The 17,857-nt window shown below is 40.0% G+C and overlaps 4 protein-coding genes across 6 annotated transcripts; all 4 read left to right on the top strand.

The window, feature by feature from the left end:
* Positions 1–63: 63 nt before the first annotated feature.
* Positions 64–2,582, top strand: RB195_017500 (uncharacterized protein; the record flags this gene model as incomplete). 2 transcript variants are annotated; one of them, XM_064184525.1, is made up of 4 exons in its annotated part: positions 64–154; positions 2,316–2,339; positions 2,416–2,501; positions 2,568–2,582. In XM_064184525.1, 4 exons carry the CDS (start codon positions 64–66, stop codon positions 2,580–2,582), a joined length of 216 nt encoding a protein of 71 aa, XP_064040405.1. The 2 variants fall into 2 exon arrangements, with proteins under 2 accessions (XP_064040405.1, XP_064040406.1); XM_064184524.1 differs by lacking the exons at positions 2,316–2,339; positions 2,416–2,501; positions 2,568–2,582 and adding an exon at positions 233–351.
* A 783-nt stretch (positions 2,583–3,365) lies between these two features.
* On the top strand, positions 3,366–3,815 carry RB195_017499 (uncharacterized protein; the record flags this gene model as incomplete). The annotated part of the gene is made up of 1 exon (XM_064184523.1): positions 3,366–3,815. One exon carries the CDS (start codon positions 3,366–3,368, stop codon positions 3,813–3,815), a length of 450 nt encoding a protein of 149 aa, XP_064040404.1.
* A 797-nt stretch (positions 3,816–4,612) lies between these two features.
* RB195_017498 (uncharacterized protein) lies at positions 4,613–5,317 on the top strand (the record flags this gene model as incomplete). The annotated part of the gene is made up of 1 exon (XM_064184522.1): positions 4,613–5,317. One exon carries the CDS (start codon positions 4,613–4,615, stop codon positions 5,315–5,317), a length of 705 nt encoding a protein of 234 aa, XP_064040403.1.
* Positions 5,318–7,545: 2,228 nt separating this feature from the next.
* On the top strand, positions 7,546–17,566 carry RB195_017497 (uncharacterized protein; the record flags this gene model as incomplete). Of its 2 annotated transcripts, XM_064184521.1 has the most annotated exons (7): positions 7,546–7,576; positions 7,639–7,705; positions 7,762–7,931; positions 9,003–9,066; positions 9,696–9,806; positions 17,377–17,422; positions 17,534–17,566. In XM_064184521.1, the coding sequence occupies 7 exons, from the start codon at positions 7,546–7,548 to the stop codon at positions 17,564–17,566; spliced, it is 522 nt and encodes a 173-aa protein (XP_064040402.1). The 2 variants fall into 2 exon arrangements, with proteins under 2 accessions (XP_064040402.1, XP_013297614.2); XM_013442160.2 differs by lacking the exons at positions 17,377–17,422; positions 17,534–17,566 and having other exon boundaries at positions 9,696–9,822.
* Between the last annotated feature and the right edge of the window lie 291 nt (positions 17,567–17,857).

The following is a 17,857-nucleotide window of genomic DNA, read 5'->3' as shown; positions in this document are numbered from 1 at the left end:
AAAAAGTACATAGACATCGCTGAACTGGACAAAAACGAATGAGATGCATAAATTCATTTAGATATGAACAGCGAACAGGAAAAACGAAAAAAAGTATCAACACTTTGTCGTGACAATGCACAATGTGTTGACAATATGGCAATTGAGCTCACAGGTTCGACACCCGGCTGAGGCAAATTTTGCAAAAGAAATGGAGATTTCGAACAACTTCTAAAAAATGAAGAATTTAAAGGCACCATACCAGGTCGCATTCGAGAGGATCGTGTCCCATCACCACGCTTCACCCTGCATACGACAAATCTAAGAATGAAAGCGCACTGTTTGCGTGGAGCGGACACGTGGGCAATATGAATCGCTTTGTCACGAAAAGAAAATGCGAGCTAGCGTGTCGAACTGTTCACCTTTGAGGAGTTCAAATCTACAAATATAGATTTGCTGTTATCCATTCCACGATGAATTATTTTTAACGCTACAAAGTTTACTTTCCACTGATTAACTCCTTTGTTTTTCTTAGGAAATTGTCTGGATCTCTTCACATTGAAATCTAATATCTCCCCCGTTGTTGAGACTCTTTCAAGAATTTTGGTAGAAATATGAAGATGATCGGTTTCTGCTCACTACTTTGATTTTTGCCTTATGATTTTTCGAATGTTTTTTTTTAAATTTAACAAGCTTAAGTGTAACATGATGTGAGTTGGTGAAACTGAAACTCATTTTACAAATCCGTCTCACAGGTATGAGTGGATTTGTATCCCAGAAAAACCTGAGATCTTGTCATCCTATAACAAGAAATGTCATTTTATAGAAAAATATCTGTCTCGTGACATGTTGAACGTCACTGCTTCCACGGGTTGGGAAACCGTTGTGAAAGTTGTCTCTAGGCAAGTGTTATAAAAGGCACCCAATCCTCAAGCATAATGTCGGTTACGAAGCTACACTTCTGCACTCATGGTCGAATAGTCTGCTAACTTTACAAAGAACAAAAGAAGGGTCTACATTTGTTAAGGAAAAAAAAAAACAAATGAATTCAGAGTTTCGAAAAAAAAGTACGCAAAGTCACAAGAGATGACACGGGAAAAAAACAAAAAGAAACATCATTTGACAAATAATGCGGTGAATGTTCGAGAGAATTGTAATCGTTGTAGTATTTACTGAAGTAATCATCAAGAACTTCTTTCGTGAATACAATACTTCTGGCGCAGTATTAATATAAGGTGAATTTATACATAGCTGTCACATCAATTCGCATTTGTTAAATGTTGGAAAATCACTATGCATTGAAAATGAATTTAGAAAGGAGTGGAAGGAGTAAGTGGAACTCGTGCTTAGGGCAAGGTGCTAAAGTTTTGTCCGAGAAAAACAAGTCGGATTTAGTTCGCAAATCACATGTGTCAAGCTTCATTTGAGTGCTCACAAGAAAAAAGTTTTCGAAACCAAAAATCGTAAAGAATTAAACCTGATCTCAATGTTATCATTTGGAAAGTAGATATTTTTATTACATCTCTAATAGCATTTAAATAATTTGCTAGAAAAAAGCTAAGTTCTGTATAAGCACCAAAATAATATATATGTATATATTGAGTATTGTATATATATGTATTGAGTTGTTGCCAGTATCATAATAGATACCAGCAACAACTCAATACATAGTTAAAACGTGTTTCCACGTATGCTACGCATGTTTTCGGTTCTTTCGCGGCATATCAAATTCATTTTAACTAAATTCATGCAAAAGGTTCGTAACGACCATTAAAAATTTAAAGACGTTGGGAAAAAAAATTTATGATGCGTGCAATAAAACATACATAAATGAGGCAGATGATGGTCAAGTGGAAACTATCATCAATAGCAATGAAAGCAATTTCTGCTGTGCTTCTTTACATTGTTATTGTTGTTAAATTTGTGAGAGCACAAATTTTTTTAATTCCATAGAACGGTAATAGATTAAGTCAATACAAATGCAGATCAAAATTGTCTGATGGATCGAACTGGAGTGCAGGTGGTTAAGTGAAGTTTCTCGAGGGAATTTGCAGATGCAGTATTCTAAATAAGTCGAGCGACCTTAAAAAGTGTTCTAGAATCCATTTTACTAGGATAATTCCGGCTGAGCGTATTAACACAGTATATTCAAAACGAAAAAGACCCAAATTTCTCTCATTTTCTTGACAAGTTTGAGAAGCAAACGGGTTCTGCCAGAAAAGCTTGAATTCTATCAGTTTTGTGCAGTTCTCTAAAATCCAAGTATACAATTTTGCAGATTTTTCTCCAGTGAGTGTTACATCGGACGAAAATTCTTCCAAAGGATTGGATTCCAGACCGCGCAAATGATTCCAACCTCGGTAACTGTATGCTAACTGAGAAAATTTCCCAAAAACTGCTGGATGATTAGTAACCAATCGAAACGTTTAAATTTAGCAATGTCCTGTCGACAGTTGAGTGCGTTCGGTTCTACTATGGTGATTGTCAGGGTGACAAGAAGAACTTCATATCCAAAAAATTATGTAGGATGATCTGCATTAGGAAACGTAACGACGTTTCATTTCGCATCCTTCTTTAGAACTGTTCAGATCAAGAGAAGGTAACAGCTGTCCAGTATCCAACGTTCTCCAAGATCCAAAAGGGAAATTTCATAGGATCAGTAGGAATGACTTCCAATTTCTATTTTCATCTATCTACCATTTCGTTGATCAGCAAAATTGTCTTTCCGGAACCTGCTATTCTTCTTCTCTGCATAACCAATCTTTCAAAACCAATTGTCATCGTCCCCTTCTTCCTGTACTGTGCCCCTTTTCGTATGCTGCCACAGCATCCCAAATATTACGCATACCGTCAAAGGATATGCTGTATAGAGTAGATAAACATAAAACTTGAAATAAAAGAAAACGAAACACAAAAATGAGCTTTATAAGATGCTGGTAGAAGTTTAGTTAAGGTCTCTCTGTGGCCACTACCCATCAACTTCCTAGCAACCCAATTCTGAAATCGCCGCCCATCGCTATCACATGTCAACTTTTACCATTTTTTCGGCTGATTTGTAAGGAAATTTGGGCGTGCATTGGTTTCTTTAGTTTTCTTTACATGCCTAAAAATCTAATTGAAATATGTACAATGCTGGCCGCAGACAGTGAAAACGACGGTAACTTCTTTAGATTTACCATCATTTTTACTAACTTTATCAGTATTAATTATTTATATATATATATATATGTATATATACATACATATATATGTATATATATATATATATATATATATATAATGGGGGTCTGATTGCTACCTGCGCGTGGCCCAACTTCAACCAAACGCAATCAGGCGTTCGATCGTACGCATTGGGAACGTACGAGCTATATAACCCACACTGTTATATGGCGAAAGATTTCCATACATTGCAAAAAGGTGCTGTTGTCCACCACATCGCCGAAGCCCACAAACTGAAAGGTCAACTCCCTAAAGGGATCATGGAATCTTTGGCAACAACCATTCGTTTCGTCACGCTGAATTGCCGATCACTAGCGAGTGAACTCCAACAAGCCGCTCTATCCAGACTTCTGCGATATCTCTGTGTGCCTTTTGCTGCACTGCAGGAAACACGCATGAGAGATCGGCCCGTCATCAGCATCGAAAATTACACCATATACTGCGGCGATGCTGATGAGAACAAAGCAGGTGGCTGCGCGATAACTGTGAGGAACGATTGCAACAACCTGGCAGAGGAATTTGGTTCAACGTCGTCTAGGTGCTCCTTTCCCCGACTGCGAGATCGCAGAGGACGTACTCTGGATCGTAAGTGCTCACCCACCTACGGAAACCGCTGAAGAGAACAGTAAGAACGCTTTCTAACATGAACTCAATGCGTTGATGTCTAAAATACCAAGCCAGCAGGTGGTCATTATCGGAATCGACACAAATGCGAAGAGGACTCGAATAGCAATCCGATGTGCTAGGAAAATGGTATTATCCAGCGGAGCGTACGTCGGACAACTGTGACCGTCTGATCGACTTATGCGATTCACGTTTAAGAGTAATCATCGAAGAAATCAGCTCACGTGGCAGGGACCAACCTTTTTAACGCCTGAAGAGGAAGATAAAAAAAAACAAAACAAAAGGGGGAAGATGAGGACTCTTAAACTTGAGCTCGACTACGTTCTGCAAAGGAACATTCCTTAGTCAGATATCCGAAAATCTAGAGCTGTTTGGGACGTCGCGTTCGACTCTGACCACCGTCCAGTTCTTCTCAGCTTCAAAATACGGTTTGCATCTGTGGAAACAAAATCCGCGTACAATTCTGCATGTGTCGCGCGCAGCACTGGTGACTTCAACCAGGAAAAGCGTCTTAGAAGGAAGTTGCGTCGTCAACTGCAACAAGACCACGATAACATGTGGACGTTAAGAACGAGTTTGAAAAGGCGTGGGAGGACAGGAATCCGCGGAAAACCTATGCGTTTCTAAGGCAGTATAGCGGCAAAATGAAAAGATGTTCTCTTGTCCTTAACACTGCCAATGGAGTGGCTGTCGGTGAAGCAACCCTTCCAATTAGGAGAAGGAATTTCCTCCAAATTATATAATAATAGTAATAATATATAATTATCGAGGAATTTCTTTGCTGCGTGTTATGTATATGGTGCTGGAGGGAATTATTCTGGACCGACTCATTAAACGCCGCGAAAAAACAACGCGCGACGAGCAAGCTGGCTTTTGTCCTAGCCGATCAACTATTGACCAGATGCTCATCGTCAGGAGAATGATCGCAATTTTGCAGCGGTATTCGAAGCCAATGCAATTAACGCTTCTGGACTTTGAAGCCGCTTTCGACTCTCCTCATCGGGGCCGTATTCTCAACGCGCTCGGCGCCGATAGAGTACCAGGAAAGTTCGCTCACTTCCTTGATGACATGAATCAACGAACAACTGCTGCGGTTCGAACACCAGCTGGATGTACAACACCGCTTGAGGTGATCACTATAGTAAGACAAGGGGCAGCGGCAGGACCCTTTTTGTTAAATTTCGCCATCGACGACAATATGCGAAGAACAGTAGATAAGTGTCCTGCCGATATCATTCTAGCACCATCAGGACGCCACTTGACCGATCACGAGTACGCTGACGATGTTGTTATATTCGCGGAAAGCAGTACGAAACTTCAGCATGTTGTCAACCTTGTATCGAAGCTGGCTGCAGCCTATGGACTACGTCTACTTCCTGGTAAATGCAAGCAGATGTGGATCTCTTCGAGACCTCGAACGGAAATTACGGTAGACGTACAACCAATTGAACTCGTCGGTGAGTTCCGTTACCTAGACAGTCAGATAGTGTGCTGAAGAACAACGGCAACTACGAGAGAGATATTCAGCAAAAATACACTAAGGCCATTTCCGCATTCAACTCCTTAACGAAATTCCTGTGGTGGACCACCATCACCAACGAAGTCAAGCTGCGAGTCTACCTATCCGCAAATCGCCCCATCATCATGTACGGATCGGAGACTTGGGCAGCATCATCTACGGTGATGGAGAGGCTTGATTGCACGGAACGAAAGCTGCTCAGACGGCCACTTGGCTACTTTTGGCCTTGGATATAGCACCATGAAGACCTTTATGCAGAGATTGATGTGGTTTGCCAACGGATGACACGTGAAAGATATCAACATCTTGCACCGCCATCAAATAGGCTAAAGTAAATCGTCTCTGCCTATTTGGTCATATATTAAGGAGACCGGCAGATCGCCTTAACGCTGTTCAACGAGTTCTGAGGAGTTCGTCGGGTTCGAGCTAAAAAAAGCCATCTGGCCGAAAACGGAAGTTTTGGACTGAGGTGGTGAAAGAGGACTTGAGGACATTCGGCGTGGATAGGCGGTTCAGGCGAGACGTGAGGTTTCGCAGAATATGGAATGGATTGATTCTGTGCAAGCTCTCGCAGAAGATCGAGAAGGTTGGGCAGAGCTGTGTTCAAGGACAGCACACCTCGGCGAAGGTGCAGGTAATTGCGTCAGGCGATGACATCAGCCCGCCGATTAAGTCAGTAAGTCATATATATCAATGTTAGGCTGCTAAAAGGCATCACCCCATGAATCCGAGGTGGTACGGATTTCAGGTGGAGTATTCGTATACGGTATCGTAGATTATGGAGAAGGTGTTATATATAGTCTTGACCAAGACTGAGTGTGGACAAAGGCAACCTACTAGTTCGAATCAGATTACATAAATGCATCAACACAAGAATCTGATGTGGTGCGGATTCCAGGTGGAGTATTCGTATACGAGATCGTAGATTATGGAGAGGGTAATGATTCCGTCCATTTCTCCTTGTATCAGTGGAAACGGACAACCCCGAACGCTTTCTTACGACGTTCTCAATTGCAGCGCGCCACCCTTGTGCCGCCTCCCACCTGCGATTCGTCCGAATGGGTTTCCGACGAATCGCAGGCGGGGCGGGGTTGGGCGGAGCGCAAACGTGGCGCATTGCAACATAAGCCGTCATAAGAAACAGCATTTCAGGGTCGTCCGTTTCCACTGATACAAGGAGAAATTGACAGAGTCACCACCTCTTCATATATTCATATTTATATATTTATATATTTATCTTCATATATTCATATTCACGATCCCATGTACGGATACTCCGCCTGAAGTCCGTACCACCTCAGATTCGTGGGGTGATGCCTTTAATACCACATAATATTACATATACATATTATTATATTAAGATGATCCTCTTTTTTTATTTTACCCTGTTTTGTTCTGATTTGAGCAACATACCAAAATAAGTCAACTGTTGGCTTTTGTTCGAAAAAAAGATGTCGGAACACATTATGTTATCGAACTTCACAAACAATTGATCACTATCGTTGACGAATACATCACTACTGCAAAACACTACAAACAGCGAGTGGAATAATGCAAAACAATGAATTTTCTGATTTTTTTCCTTTAGGTCGCCCTTTTCCTCTTTTAGGAATATACTTCGATTTCAGTTCGATTGCGCAAAGAACATCTTGACCGCAAAGGATTCCTCTCTTTTGCACTTTAGTGAGTATCGTGTCAGTCGGGGACTTGTACACTCGCTGTGGTCGCAAATTTCGAAATGAATTTTGTTAATCGGCTTACTGTAGGGTGTTCCTTACAATTCATACCAAAACATAACACAGAATTGAAAAATGTTTTTTTTTTCAGAAAACCTAGGTGACTTCAGAGCGAAAAACTATTTGAGTAGTTATTCGTGTTCCCATTTTGAAAATATGCAAATCATAATCAAATCGTGTTCGTCGTCACACACTCATTCCACCTTGCGAAAAATTTGCTTACTAAGCCTACGCCAAGACAACTACTAATACCTTTAGTATGCTAATACATAGGGTTCAGAGAACGATGTTCGCTTTTAAAATTTATTTCACCATTTTCCAGCAACAATAAAAATATTTTGCGCTATTTCGTTCTCCAAAGTCGCATAAATTCCGTAAAATGTTAATGATTAATGTTGCATAAATCGCAACGGCAGCGCGATCGGCAATATAAAATCTTCTCTTTACACCCTAAAGTAGGGTAGAACTATGAAAGTCGCAGCTCTCTGCGCTATCGTTGGTAATTCTATCTATTTAATCTTTCAGAGTTGTGTTTGAAAAAAATTCCTGTAATTGATTTAGTGACCGTCATTGGGAATCAATGTTCACAGCCTCTTCTTCGTGGGTCCTGTTTTTCACTTATACCTCGGTAAACGAAGGAATAGGGAGTTTTTGCTGTTCCTAGTGATAAGAAGAAAGTTACAGTTACGGATACGACCAAACGAAAACAAAATGCGTGCAGTTTTTCTACAGCGGTTGTGGAGGAAATACGAATAATTTTGAGACGAAAGAAGATTGCCAAGAAATGTGCGAAAGTGACGATCCCGGTCTAATGCCTCCTTTGGATGAGTCATTTTTCAGAAGGGATCCAGTAGGTGAGAATAGAATCGAAGTCACTGGCCTGTTCCTTTCTTTAAAGGGGCTGCTCAGCCTCGAAGAATCATCCGTAACGAAAGAAAATCAGGGAATAGTTTTGGAAAGTTTAAAAATAGAATATTTGTAAGATTGGATTCATTGGTTGTTTTTCATACAACCAGCTTAACTCGTTGAACGAATATTCTACTTTTCTGGTGGAAGGAAGGGGTTTAAGGATTTATGATTGTTTTTTTCTTAATTCCAGGATCTCAAAGCTGTTTTAGTGAACCCGTTGCTCAATTTTACCAAAGACTATTATTTTCTGTTAAATATGCAACCTACATCCTCTCTATTCAACTCCTCCTTTCCTTTAAAGAGAAATCGGCAGATCAGAAATCAGCAGGTAAAAAGTAAGACGTTCAAAATAAAACTACCGTTGCAAAGAAGGCTGCAGGATGGTCAAACGAAGTTGAGGCCAGGAAATTTCAGAACAGAATCGAAGCATTACCTTCCGCAATCACAGTTGAGGAGATGGCAGCTGTCATTTCTCCCATAACCAATTTGATTTTTTTTTCGGGTTATGGGTTTTCCATTTTCGGTTTTCCATTTTTCGGTTGGGAAGGTGGGGTTTTATGAATTTATGAGTGAGAGCCATGACCTCAAACCGAATTAGTCTTTCTACAAGTGCCGGTGAAATGAGACAAGGATATTTATGTTTTTGCTGAGACTCTTCTGTCCTGCAATTCAAACTGCAATGAGACTTCGCACTTGTGCCCTCATTTGAACTTCTATCTACAGTTCCTATAAACTCCTATTTACACAGATAATCAGCCCTCTACTAGTCTGATGAAAGTCCTGAGAAGAGAAACTCTCTTTTATTTCTGAAAAGTAACAAGTCGATTTTCCATCTTTTAAAATTCGCAATTCATTTCCTATCCTTGTCATACGCAAAACGAAGCCAATGAACTACAAACTACATAATAAAGAAGGAAGAAAACAAATTTCCATTTATTCGTTTAACTCCAAACAATAAATGGGTTGCTCATGTGCAAATGAGATTGCAGATGAGATTATAAAAACATCATTTTCAGGTTCTGTTGAGAACATTTGTACGCTGCCAATACAAAGAGGAAGATGTCTAGCACACAAGTTGCGGTAGGTGGACCACCACTGCCACTGCACTTTCTGTTTTATAGAATACTGTACAAATTGAGAGTGTAAAATTTCTAAAATTGTGCAAGAGACACTTTTTACGGAATTTAATAGCTTGCTAGAAGTGTACAAAAGTCAATTTCCAGGAAACTCAATAGATTGGTAGAATTCTTTCTCTATTGAATTAGCATGGTATGATTTCGACCTCAGAACACATCTGCTCGTGATATTACAGAAGCAGATCCAAAGGAAGTTTGAATAGGTAACGGTGTGAAAAATAAGTTCCTAGCGATTTCTGCAATGGGGTTGTAGACATTTATAAGGTGTCAGAAAGTCATAAATAAATTACTTTACTTTACTTGAACTTACTTTACTACGCTTTTACTTTTTAACTTAGATTGAGTCTATTCCCCACTGCTCCCACTTAGTCGTCAGAGAGTGCGGCATCGCCAAAGCCTCATTTAGACTAGGCTTATGTTCCGTTTACTGCAGAAAAACAATTCAAACATACATACGTAGTATCATCTCCCTGGCTCTAATAGTAAAAAAAAACTAATAAGTTACAAGTGCAATCGCTACGCACACTCTGAATTTATGCTTCATACATGTAGTTTTTGGTAATCATCGTTTAGATATGCATTCGACTCAGACTTTGGCAGATGCGTACCTTTCAGCTACGGTGGATGTGGAGGAAATTCAAACAGATTTGAAACGTTGCTTTCTTGTGAGCTTGCATGTGCAAGGTATACTCGAAATTGAAAAGTCAAATGAATATCAAAAAATCTGTCCAGTATGCACAGTATGTCATTTGGAAGAAGAGAACATTAATTTTTCTACTTTCTTCTTTTTTCTTTTTTTTCTTCTCTTTTTTTTCGTGTTAGAACGAAATATCTATCTATGAATAGGGGTATTCGTGGCCATTTCGTCTATTAATGCCGATCTAATAATTGGAACAATAAGGTAATGGGGAGCCGAAAGCTACATACGAAGACGTCGTGAGAAATGTGACTATAACTCGGTGATTATCGATCGAGCCCTATGATTTGTTGGATAGGAGTCGTCCCACAGAAGCTCACTTCCAAGTTCGAGCGAAAGTACGCTTGAGGTTCTCTTTGCAAGGAAAACACGAGATCTCTGCGTCTCAAGATGTTATAGAAGGATGAAAAAGACATGAAGCACGTACGCAATTGCGTATGCGGCTCCTCTTGAAATGCTTCGGTGGAGCGTAACGGCTAGGGGTGTGATGAAACCTTTGGTAATACCGCCCACCGCTGCAGTTTGCAACGGTCCCACCTCGGTCCCATCTGCTGCCTCCACTGCGCCGTTTCGAGCGCGTGCGCAAATGCACTGCAACTGCAATGTGATTCATGTTGTTTTGAACCGACTATACCATAGTACATTCCTCGCTCCAGCCAATGGAGAATGTAGAAGATGTAACGTTGTCGATTTGAACGCTTCTGTAAGAATTATCTCGTTGCGCATCTAAGAAAAGGGCTTTATAAAATGACAGTCGACTTGTCGTCTTTCGTTTTCTCAGCTTTTGCTTTGTTCGCCAGTATTGTTGATTGTTCTTTTATTACATTTTGACTTCGCGCTTCTATGTTTTTCTCATAAATTTTTTTCTTATACCTCTGCTTTGATGATTCTTTTCTTAGCTCCTACATAGATTGGCCCATATTCGACTGTTCTTGAATCTTGGCCAGGGCAAAGGTTCAAGGAGATAGGACACGACTCTCTCGAATACGACCCTCCACCCCACCGATACCTTGTGTCTTACGCCAGTGGCGTTAAGGACACATTGTCACATTCGAGTACGGTATCATGGCTAATTGAAAGTCGATCATTCTCTGTGCCCTCAGGTTCGACACCTGCGGCAATCTTTGCAAAAGAATATACCAGTACTTAAGGATACTGCACAGTGCGTAGATCTCATTCGCCTTGGTGACAATCTTTAAGAACGCTCAAACGGTTTCAAGAAAAGAGGACTTGGAGAAAGTTAAGAATGTTTTTAAGAGGAGAAAGTTTGCCCTAAAAACGGTCATTCCGTTGGATTTTTTCACCTGCTAGTATTTTTGGAATATTGATGGGACAAAATTTGAAATTTTCAGACTTTTTTTTTGGATTTATCTAAATTTTGAGGAAACCAGACTGTCCGGAAGGGAGAAATATTCTACATAGAGGTTTTCTTAGACCCTCCATTCAAATATATGGGTGATTTTTCAAAAAAGTCGTCCCATTTTTTTTGAATGGAAAAAATCTCCAACTTTCGCTCACACGCCGAAGAATGAGTGATTTTGAATAAAGCTCAATAACTCGAATTAACTTAGAGCGAAACCAAACACCTCCCAGTACTTTGTATCCGAGGATTTTCTCAATCAGATGCTGTATCAAGCGTTCTCCGGGGCCTTTCCATTTTTTTTAAATTTTTGATGGGACCGAGATGGAAAAAATGCCATTTTTCTCATCTCTCATTCTTCTCCTAGAATCTACCTCTGACTTTTTCTTTTAGTCCTCTTATGACGAAGTCATTCGCGATATCGCAGACCTAACAGTGTGCACAGAATCTGAGCTCTTTTGGTCATTAAGTTTTGTTAGATTTATTTTTAAACTGTTGCGAACTGCATAAAATCAAAGACACCATACCACGAATCTGAGATGGTGCGGATTTTAGGTGGAGTATCCGTATACGGGTCGTAGATTATGGAGAGGATTATGGAGGGTAGTTCTGCTCACCTCTCCCTGCATCACAGCAAACAGCCGCCTCCAGAATGTTGTTTTGTGCGATGCTATTTATTGCATCGCTCCACCCCTTGCGCCGCCTCCGCCCTGGGATTCGTCGAAAATCATTTCGGACTGCTTGCAGTGATTCAGGGAGAGATGGGCGGAACCACCCCGGTCTGCATAATTTACGGATATACGGATATACAGATATACGGATACCCCACTTTGCCTCAGCAGGGTGTCGAACCTGCGAGGTCAGTTCTCATATTGTCAACACATTGTCAATTTTCAAGACAGAGTGTTGATACCTTTTTTCGTTTTTCCTGTTCGCTGTTCATCTCTAAGTCGATTAATGCATCTCATTGTTTTTTGTCCAGTTCCACGACGTCTATGTACTTTGTAATATAATATTCTGTAGTGTATGTAATTAAAAATATTTCTTAGTTTAATATATTTTTATCTAATTGATTAATATTATTTAATATTTTGTCATTATTATCATGGTATGTTCCATTCATCTACTGCTTCACTGCTCACTCGTTTACGATCATCTCTCTGACAACCCATCCCCTTTGCAACCCCCTTCCTTTACGACCCCCCATGGGAAAATCCCATCACGCGCCTGACCCTGATCTTGGCGTGTTGAATTCGTGGCTTCTATATCCATTTGCTTGAGGTGTGACCAAGATTGGTAATGCTCTTTGTTAACATCTAACTTTCTGGCGTTATTTCCTCCTTCAGAGCCTGGAGAAATCAAAGCCATCAGTGATTTGTTCTCTCGAGCGCCTTATCACGTACAGAAAGCAATTAAACGATAATCATACTCAATGAACCGCACATCGGTTACTGCTTACCTCTTTTGTTTGTTTCAAAATGTTTCTAGTGTTCTGCACGGTGACCAAGATAGTATCATAACTTCAGCCTCTATTTCGATGTTTTGATGACATATTTTATGGTGTGCTCCATCTTTGGTAGAGAGTTTAGATTTTGCGAGAGGGATTACGTTTCCCTTATATAATCGTCACCACACGACCTGCACATGATACAATACACCCGTGCTGATATCACACAATCCCCATATCTGCAATGTGGGCAGATCACGCAACTAGAAGTTGTGCAAAGTCGGTCATAGGGACGATTGCGTACCAGCTAAAACTTGAGGTTCGCTGGTGGTATTTCCCTCACGTCGTTTTGTAGACCCGCTTGGCGCTGCTCTGCTCGTATTATCAGATATGTGAGGTAGACAGAACGGAGCCATTTTCTTTTCTGCGCCATCCACTACCTTGGGTCTTCGCAAGGGATGCCGCTTAGTTTCTTATTTTGATTGATCTGTGCTCTATCGACGCGCTGCGCTTCTTTATACCTGTTACGTGGTCAATTCATTCAGTCATTGTTCTGTTTTAATCCTATTAACTTCTTTCAGTTATTCGCATCATATAACAATATAATTGTGCGTAATACTTCGATTTTTTATATGAGTAGTTTGGGTTCAATTTACCCAAGTTTGAAGGAATAAATTGAGCATTGTTCGTGGTCCAGCGTGGCACACAAAGAACACTGAGATATCGGACAGACTCGAATAGGATGAAATGCTACAGTTGGTATTACGATTATTCCACGGTCAAAATATACAAGTAAAATCAACGTCTCCCGGTTCCTCTAAGGGAGCAGGCATAGTGCAATCTAGACTGTTATCATGAGTACCAATACAAATGAAGAGGCTAAATCCAACCTCGAAGTGAACGAATATGATCTCCGACAGAAGAGTACTATGAGACCTATGGCGTGATAGCATTTACAAGCACAGAACATTTATTAGCAGTATTCACTTAGATTACATTATCAATCGTTGATCCCTGCTTTTTTCTAGAGGTGTCATACTTTTAGTCCGGATCCATTGTCAAAGGGTATGAGATATTAGCACATGTTGCTTGCGTGCCTTAATGTCTTGTACTTATTTATTTTTATTTTATTTATTTTATCCCTCTTCACTTTACTAGTATATGTACCTTCTTGTAAATGATGCGAGTGAATATAAATTTCTGAATGTAAATTAACAAACAGGACACATTTTCTTATTAACCAATATGATCCCCACCAAGTAAGAACTCAAAGAATATGGTATACCGGCTTCTGATTTTGCAAGTAAATTACTGGTTACTAAATGAGCCCTCTGAAGGTCACATCAAAATATGCGACCTTAAACTACAGGAATTCCGTAGAAAATTTCCGCACATTTGTTGATACGCAAACAAATTGCATTCTATGGTTACCGCCATTCGAAAACTATGTTTTGCATGAAAATCACGGAGCTGTTCGTAAAGAATTCAATCCTGTACTAGAATAAGATGTTCCGCTATAGTGTAGTGCTATAGACTGCAGCTCCAAGCTCCATCGAACTGCCTTCACAATGCCTTAAGAAATTTGCAAAACCATCTGCTGAGGAAAAAGTATCGCTGCAGAATTACAACTACTAAGAACACCTTTTTTTTCTGTTTTCTTTCTGTGTATACTTTGAAGCGCCTTGACTCGTTAAAATTCAATTTTTATCTAAAATATAACAATCGTTTTGACCTGAATTCAGGTGACCTACTTTGACAACTAGAACATCACTAGCCTGTTATTCGCAAAACAAATCTCTGTTATTGTTTTACGAAAAATCTTCGAGAATCATCAAAATTCTACTTTTTTTAGATTGGCAACCTGTGATGTCTCCATCACCTATATATCTAAATTATATATATATATATACATATATATATATATATATATATATATATATATATATATATATATATATATATATATATATATAGGTTCATAATCGTAGGTTCCAACCGGAACAGTGACGCCCATTCAATTGCCTTGTTATACACAACAACACTTATTTTTGTCATTGTCACTTTTGATCGTCACTATTATTGTCATCACACAGCGAGATGATCTATCGATTTTCGATGTAGAACAGACCTTCACATTTTGTAGAGGTATTCAAAATACAAAAAAAAATGTAGACAAACAAGAGTAGACAACAAAATATAGTTGGTAATTGAGTGTTTCTTGGATAACATTTATTTCCATTCGTACATATGGCTTTTGTTTCCTCTTTTCTCTTGGATTCCTTCATCTCTGTTTTTCTTTTTTTTTTCTTCATTCTACAACAGCCAAAAGATGACAAGTATATAGCTTCTGCTTGATATCACGAGTTTCCCGAGAGAAAAAAAAAACTGTTTTAGATTATAAGGGGTAGCTGATGCCTTTAGAAAAATGCGAAAAATGCTCTAAATCAATTATTTCACAGAGTATTTGAGCTTCACATCTCCTCAACACATAGGAAAAGAAATTTCACCATTGCAGCCAAACGAACGTTATACCCGTGACTGGTTGTGAATAATTCACAATCCTGCGAGCAATCCGTGTGTATTTTAGGAAAATCGCTACTAGAAAATGGACGCTTCTTCGCATGATAGCACCACCAGAAGCCACGGAAAGCCCAATGACGTGTACACTTATCTTCCGAAAAGTGAGAGGAGGGATTTTAAAAGGAGGGATTTACCATCAAAAAGATTAAGCGCACAACGTTGGTCAAACCTTTTTGGGATGACCTACGGTTACGACTTCAATCCAGAATCGCCTCAAGTTTATAGATGCGCTTTCAACTCAAAGACAACGCATCACGAAACTGACGATGTTGAGGTCTCAGTGAGAAACATTTCGTTCGGAAGTTGCACAAGGGTGCTGCGTTTTCACGTACCGCGTAGAAATGAACACCGTTTTCTGAGCTGTTCTTCAGAACGACTAGGGGGCTTTGAGCCTAACCACGCTCACATGCGTCATGTTCTCCACGAACTCTATATTTGTTTATAGGGACCCCACAGTGCTAATTTGCCAGTGACACAGTGCCCTCATACAATGAGGTGCGGAAGCCAGCTAATGTGTAAAAAGAATAAAGGATAAAGTCACTGTCGTATCAATCCCCTTGGGATGCGCCAACGCGTTTTACTGGAATTCGTAATCGTTGGGTTTTTGGAACGCGTATTGGCCTATACAATGCACGAATGAACGTACAATGGCTTGCGGGGGCCAGCCGAGGATCAAGTCAGTTTGTATATACCAATTTATGGACCCCGGAGGGATGAAAGGCTTGGTTTGCACGAGGGCGGTTCCGAACCCTCGACCGTGTGGCTACAACGGACCTCTAACCGACTGCACCACACCCTTCACCCATTTCTAAAAATAACAAATTGGTGGCATTAATTGCTAAAGCGACCTTTCAGATTAAGTCGCCATGCCTGAACCAATCACCACGAGCGTCATTCAGTAGCAGCCGGATTTCAAATGAGATTCTTTGCTTAATTCCGGAACTTCTTGCGAGAACCAAGAAATTGGAAAAAATCTGCACATATCCTAACTGGACTTTTAAGGATCATAATCCACACCATAACAATATACTCTGCAACGTTCTGGGTCAAACAGATAAGGAGATGCGTGTCCTAAATGGAGGACCGCAATTCGTGGGTCCTCAAATCTGAGTCATTTATTCCTCCAGATGTTTGTCCACTGACCTTCTAGCTCCTGTTAAATAAGGGACTTAGGAGTTTCCCCGACAACAAATTGTCACTTCTACAGTATGATTAGATTCGAGGATTTTCTCGTGTATCTTCTCTTTTTCTATACTGGAATTAAAAAATGTCTCGTGTGCTGTTTCCATCTAAAGATGCACAATGAAATGAATAAAACGTTATTGTATACGAGTTTTCAAATTATAAATGAGGGTTTTCTAACAACGGAGGAACATAAAACTATAGAAAAGCTTGAAAAGCTTCCAGACACACTGAATAAAAGTTCGTGGGAGCGGAAAGAATCATAGTGAAAGGGAAGAAGATAGATATAAAAATGCTTGCTCGTGCAGAAAGTCACGAAAAATCGTCGGACGCAGCGACATGTTCTGGCATCGCATCAAAGTTTGCTTCTATTTCTGCCTCTTTTTCTATTTTCTTCAGAGTTCTCGAAAAGTGAATATCGATTCTGAGTTTTCTTTGAATCTCTTTTGAACTTATTTATTTTCCCGCTAGTTGCAAAAATTTTGTTGAATGAACGTCACAAAAGGGAAAACACTGTTTTGTGCATCTAGTGGAAACTCTATGGGAATAGTAAAAGTTATAATGAAGTTAAAAAGTCGTAAGTTGGAAAGTAACTTTTTGCTACGTTTTTCTGTTTTGCTACCTTTTTCGTCGCGGGATTTACATTGTAAGAAACAAACCAATTTCTTCAAACTATTCAAATCATAGTTTTAATTGATTTCCTTGAGCTGTAGCCAAGAGTGGTATTGATCGTCTTTATTAAACAACGGCTAACTTTTCGGCGTTATCGCCTTCGTCAGAGCCTGGAAAACTCGAGAACTCAAGAGTCCGAGATCACAGCACGCAGAACACTAGAAGCCTTTTGGATAACCGCCAAAAGTCCAAAAATGAACAAGAAGGATGAGTGCATTGCGATCACAAACGAGTTATCCCCGTATCAAGACCTATGCGGGTTTTGATCTACGGGGCGGGCCGTGAGGTCCCTATATAAAACCCTTGTGACTCGTAGTTGTGGTACGTGGTGGTCTGCTGCGTTAACAAGTCTAGCTAATGAGGTAAGTACTAGCCAATGTGTTGCTGTTTGAGTTTGCTTATCGTTTGGGTGCTTTCTGTAAGGTGATAAGGCGCTTGAGGTGATAAATCACTAATGGCTTTGAGTTTTCCAGGCTCTGACGAAGACGATAACGCCGAAACGTTAGCCGTTGTTTAATAAAGACGATCAATACCAATCTTGGCTACAGCTCAAGAAATCGATTAAAACTACGTTTCAACATGCCGATATTCAAAGACAGTCGAACATGGGCAACCATTCAAATCAATCAGACAAAAATTCCCAACGGACATTCTACGCCTTCTTAGTGCATCCAGAAGTAAAGAAAACATTGACATCCCTATATGTTGCAATTAAGGCTCTTAACATAATTAAGACATGCTTCTTTTGATAGTGGTGAATTCCAGCGTGCAAGTGAGAGCTATTTTTTATCCGCGTG

Source organism: Necator americanus, chromosome II (assembly GCF_031761385.1).
Source record: "Necator americanus strain Aroian chromosome II, whole genome shotgun sequence".
In the NCBI taxonomy this organism is placed as follows: Eukaryota; Metazoa; Nematoda; class Chromadorea; order Rhabditida; family Ancylostomatidae; genus Necator; species Necator americanus.
The sequence above is the reverse complement of the archived record's forward strand: the minus strand, read 5'-3'. Positions and strand labels throughout refer to the sequence as shown.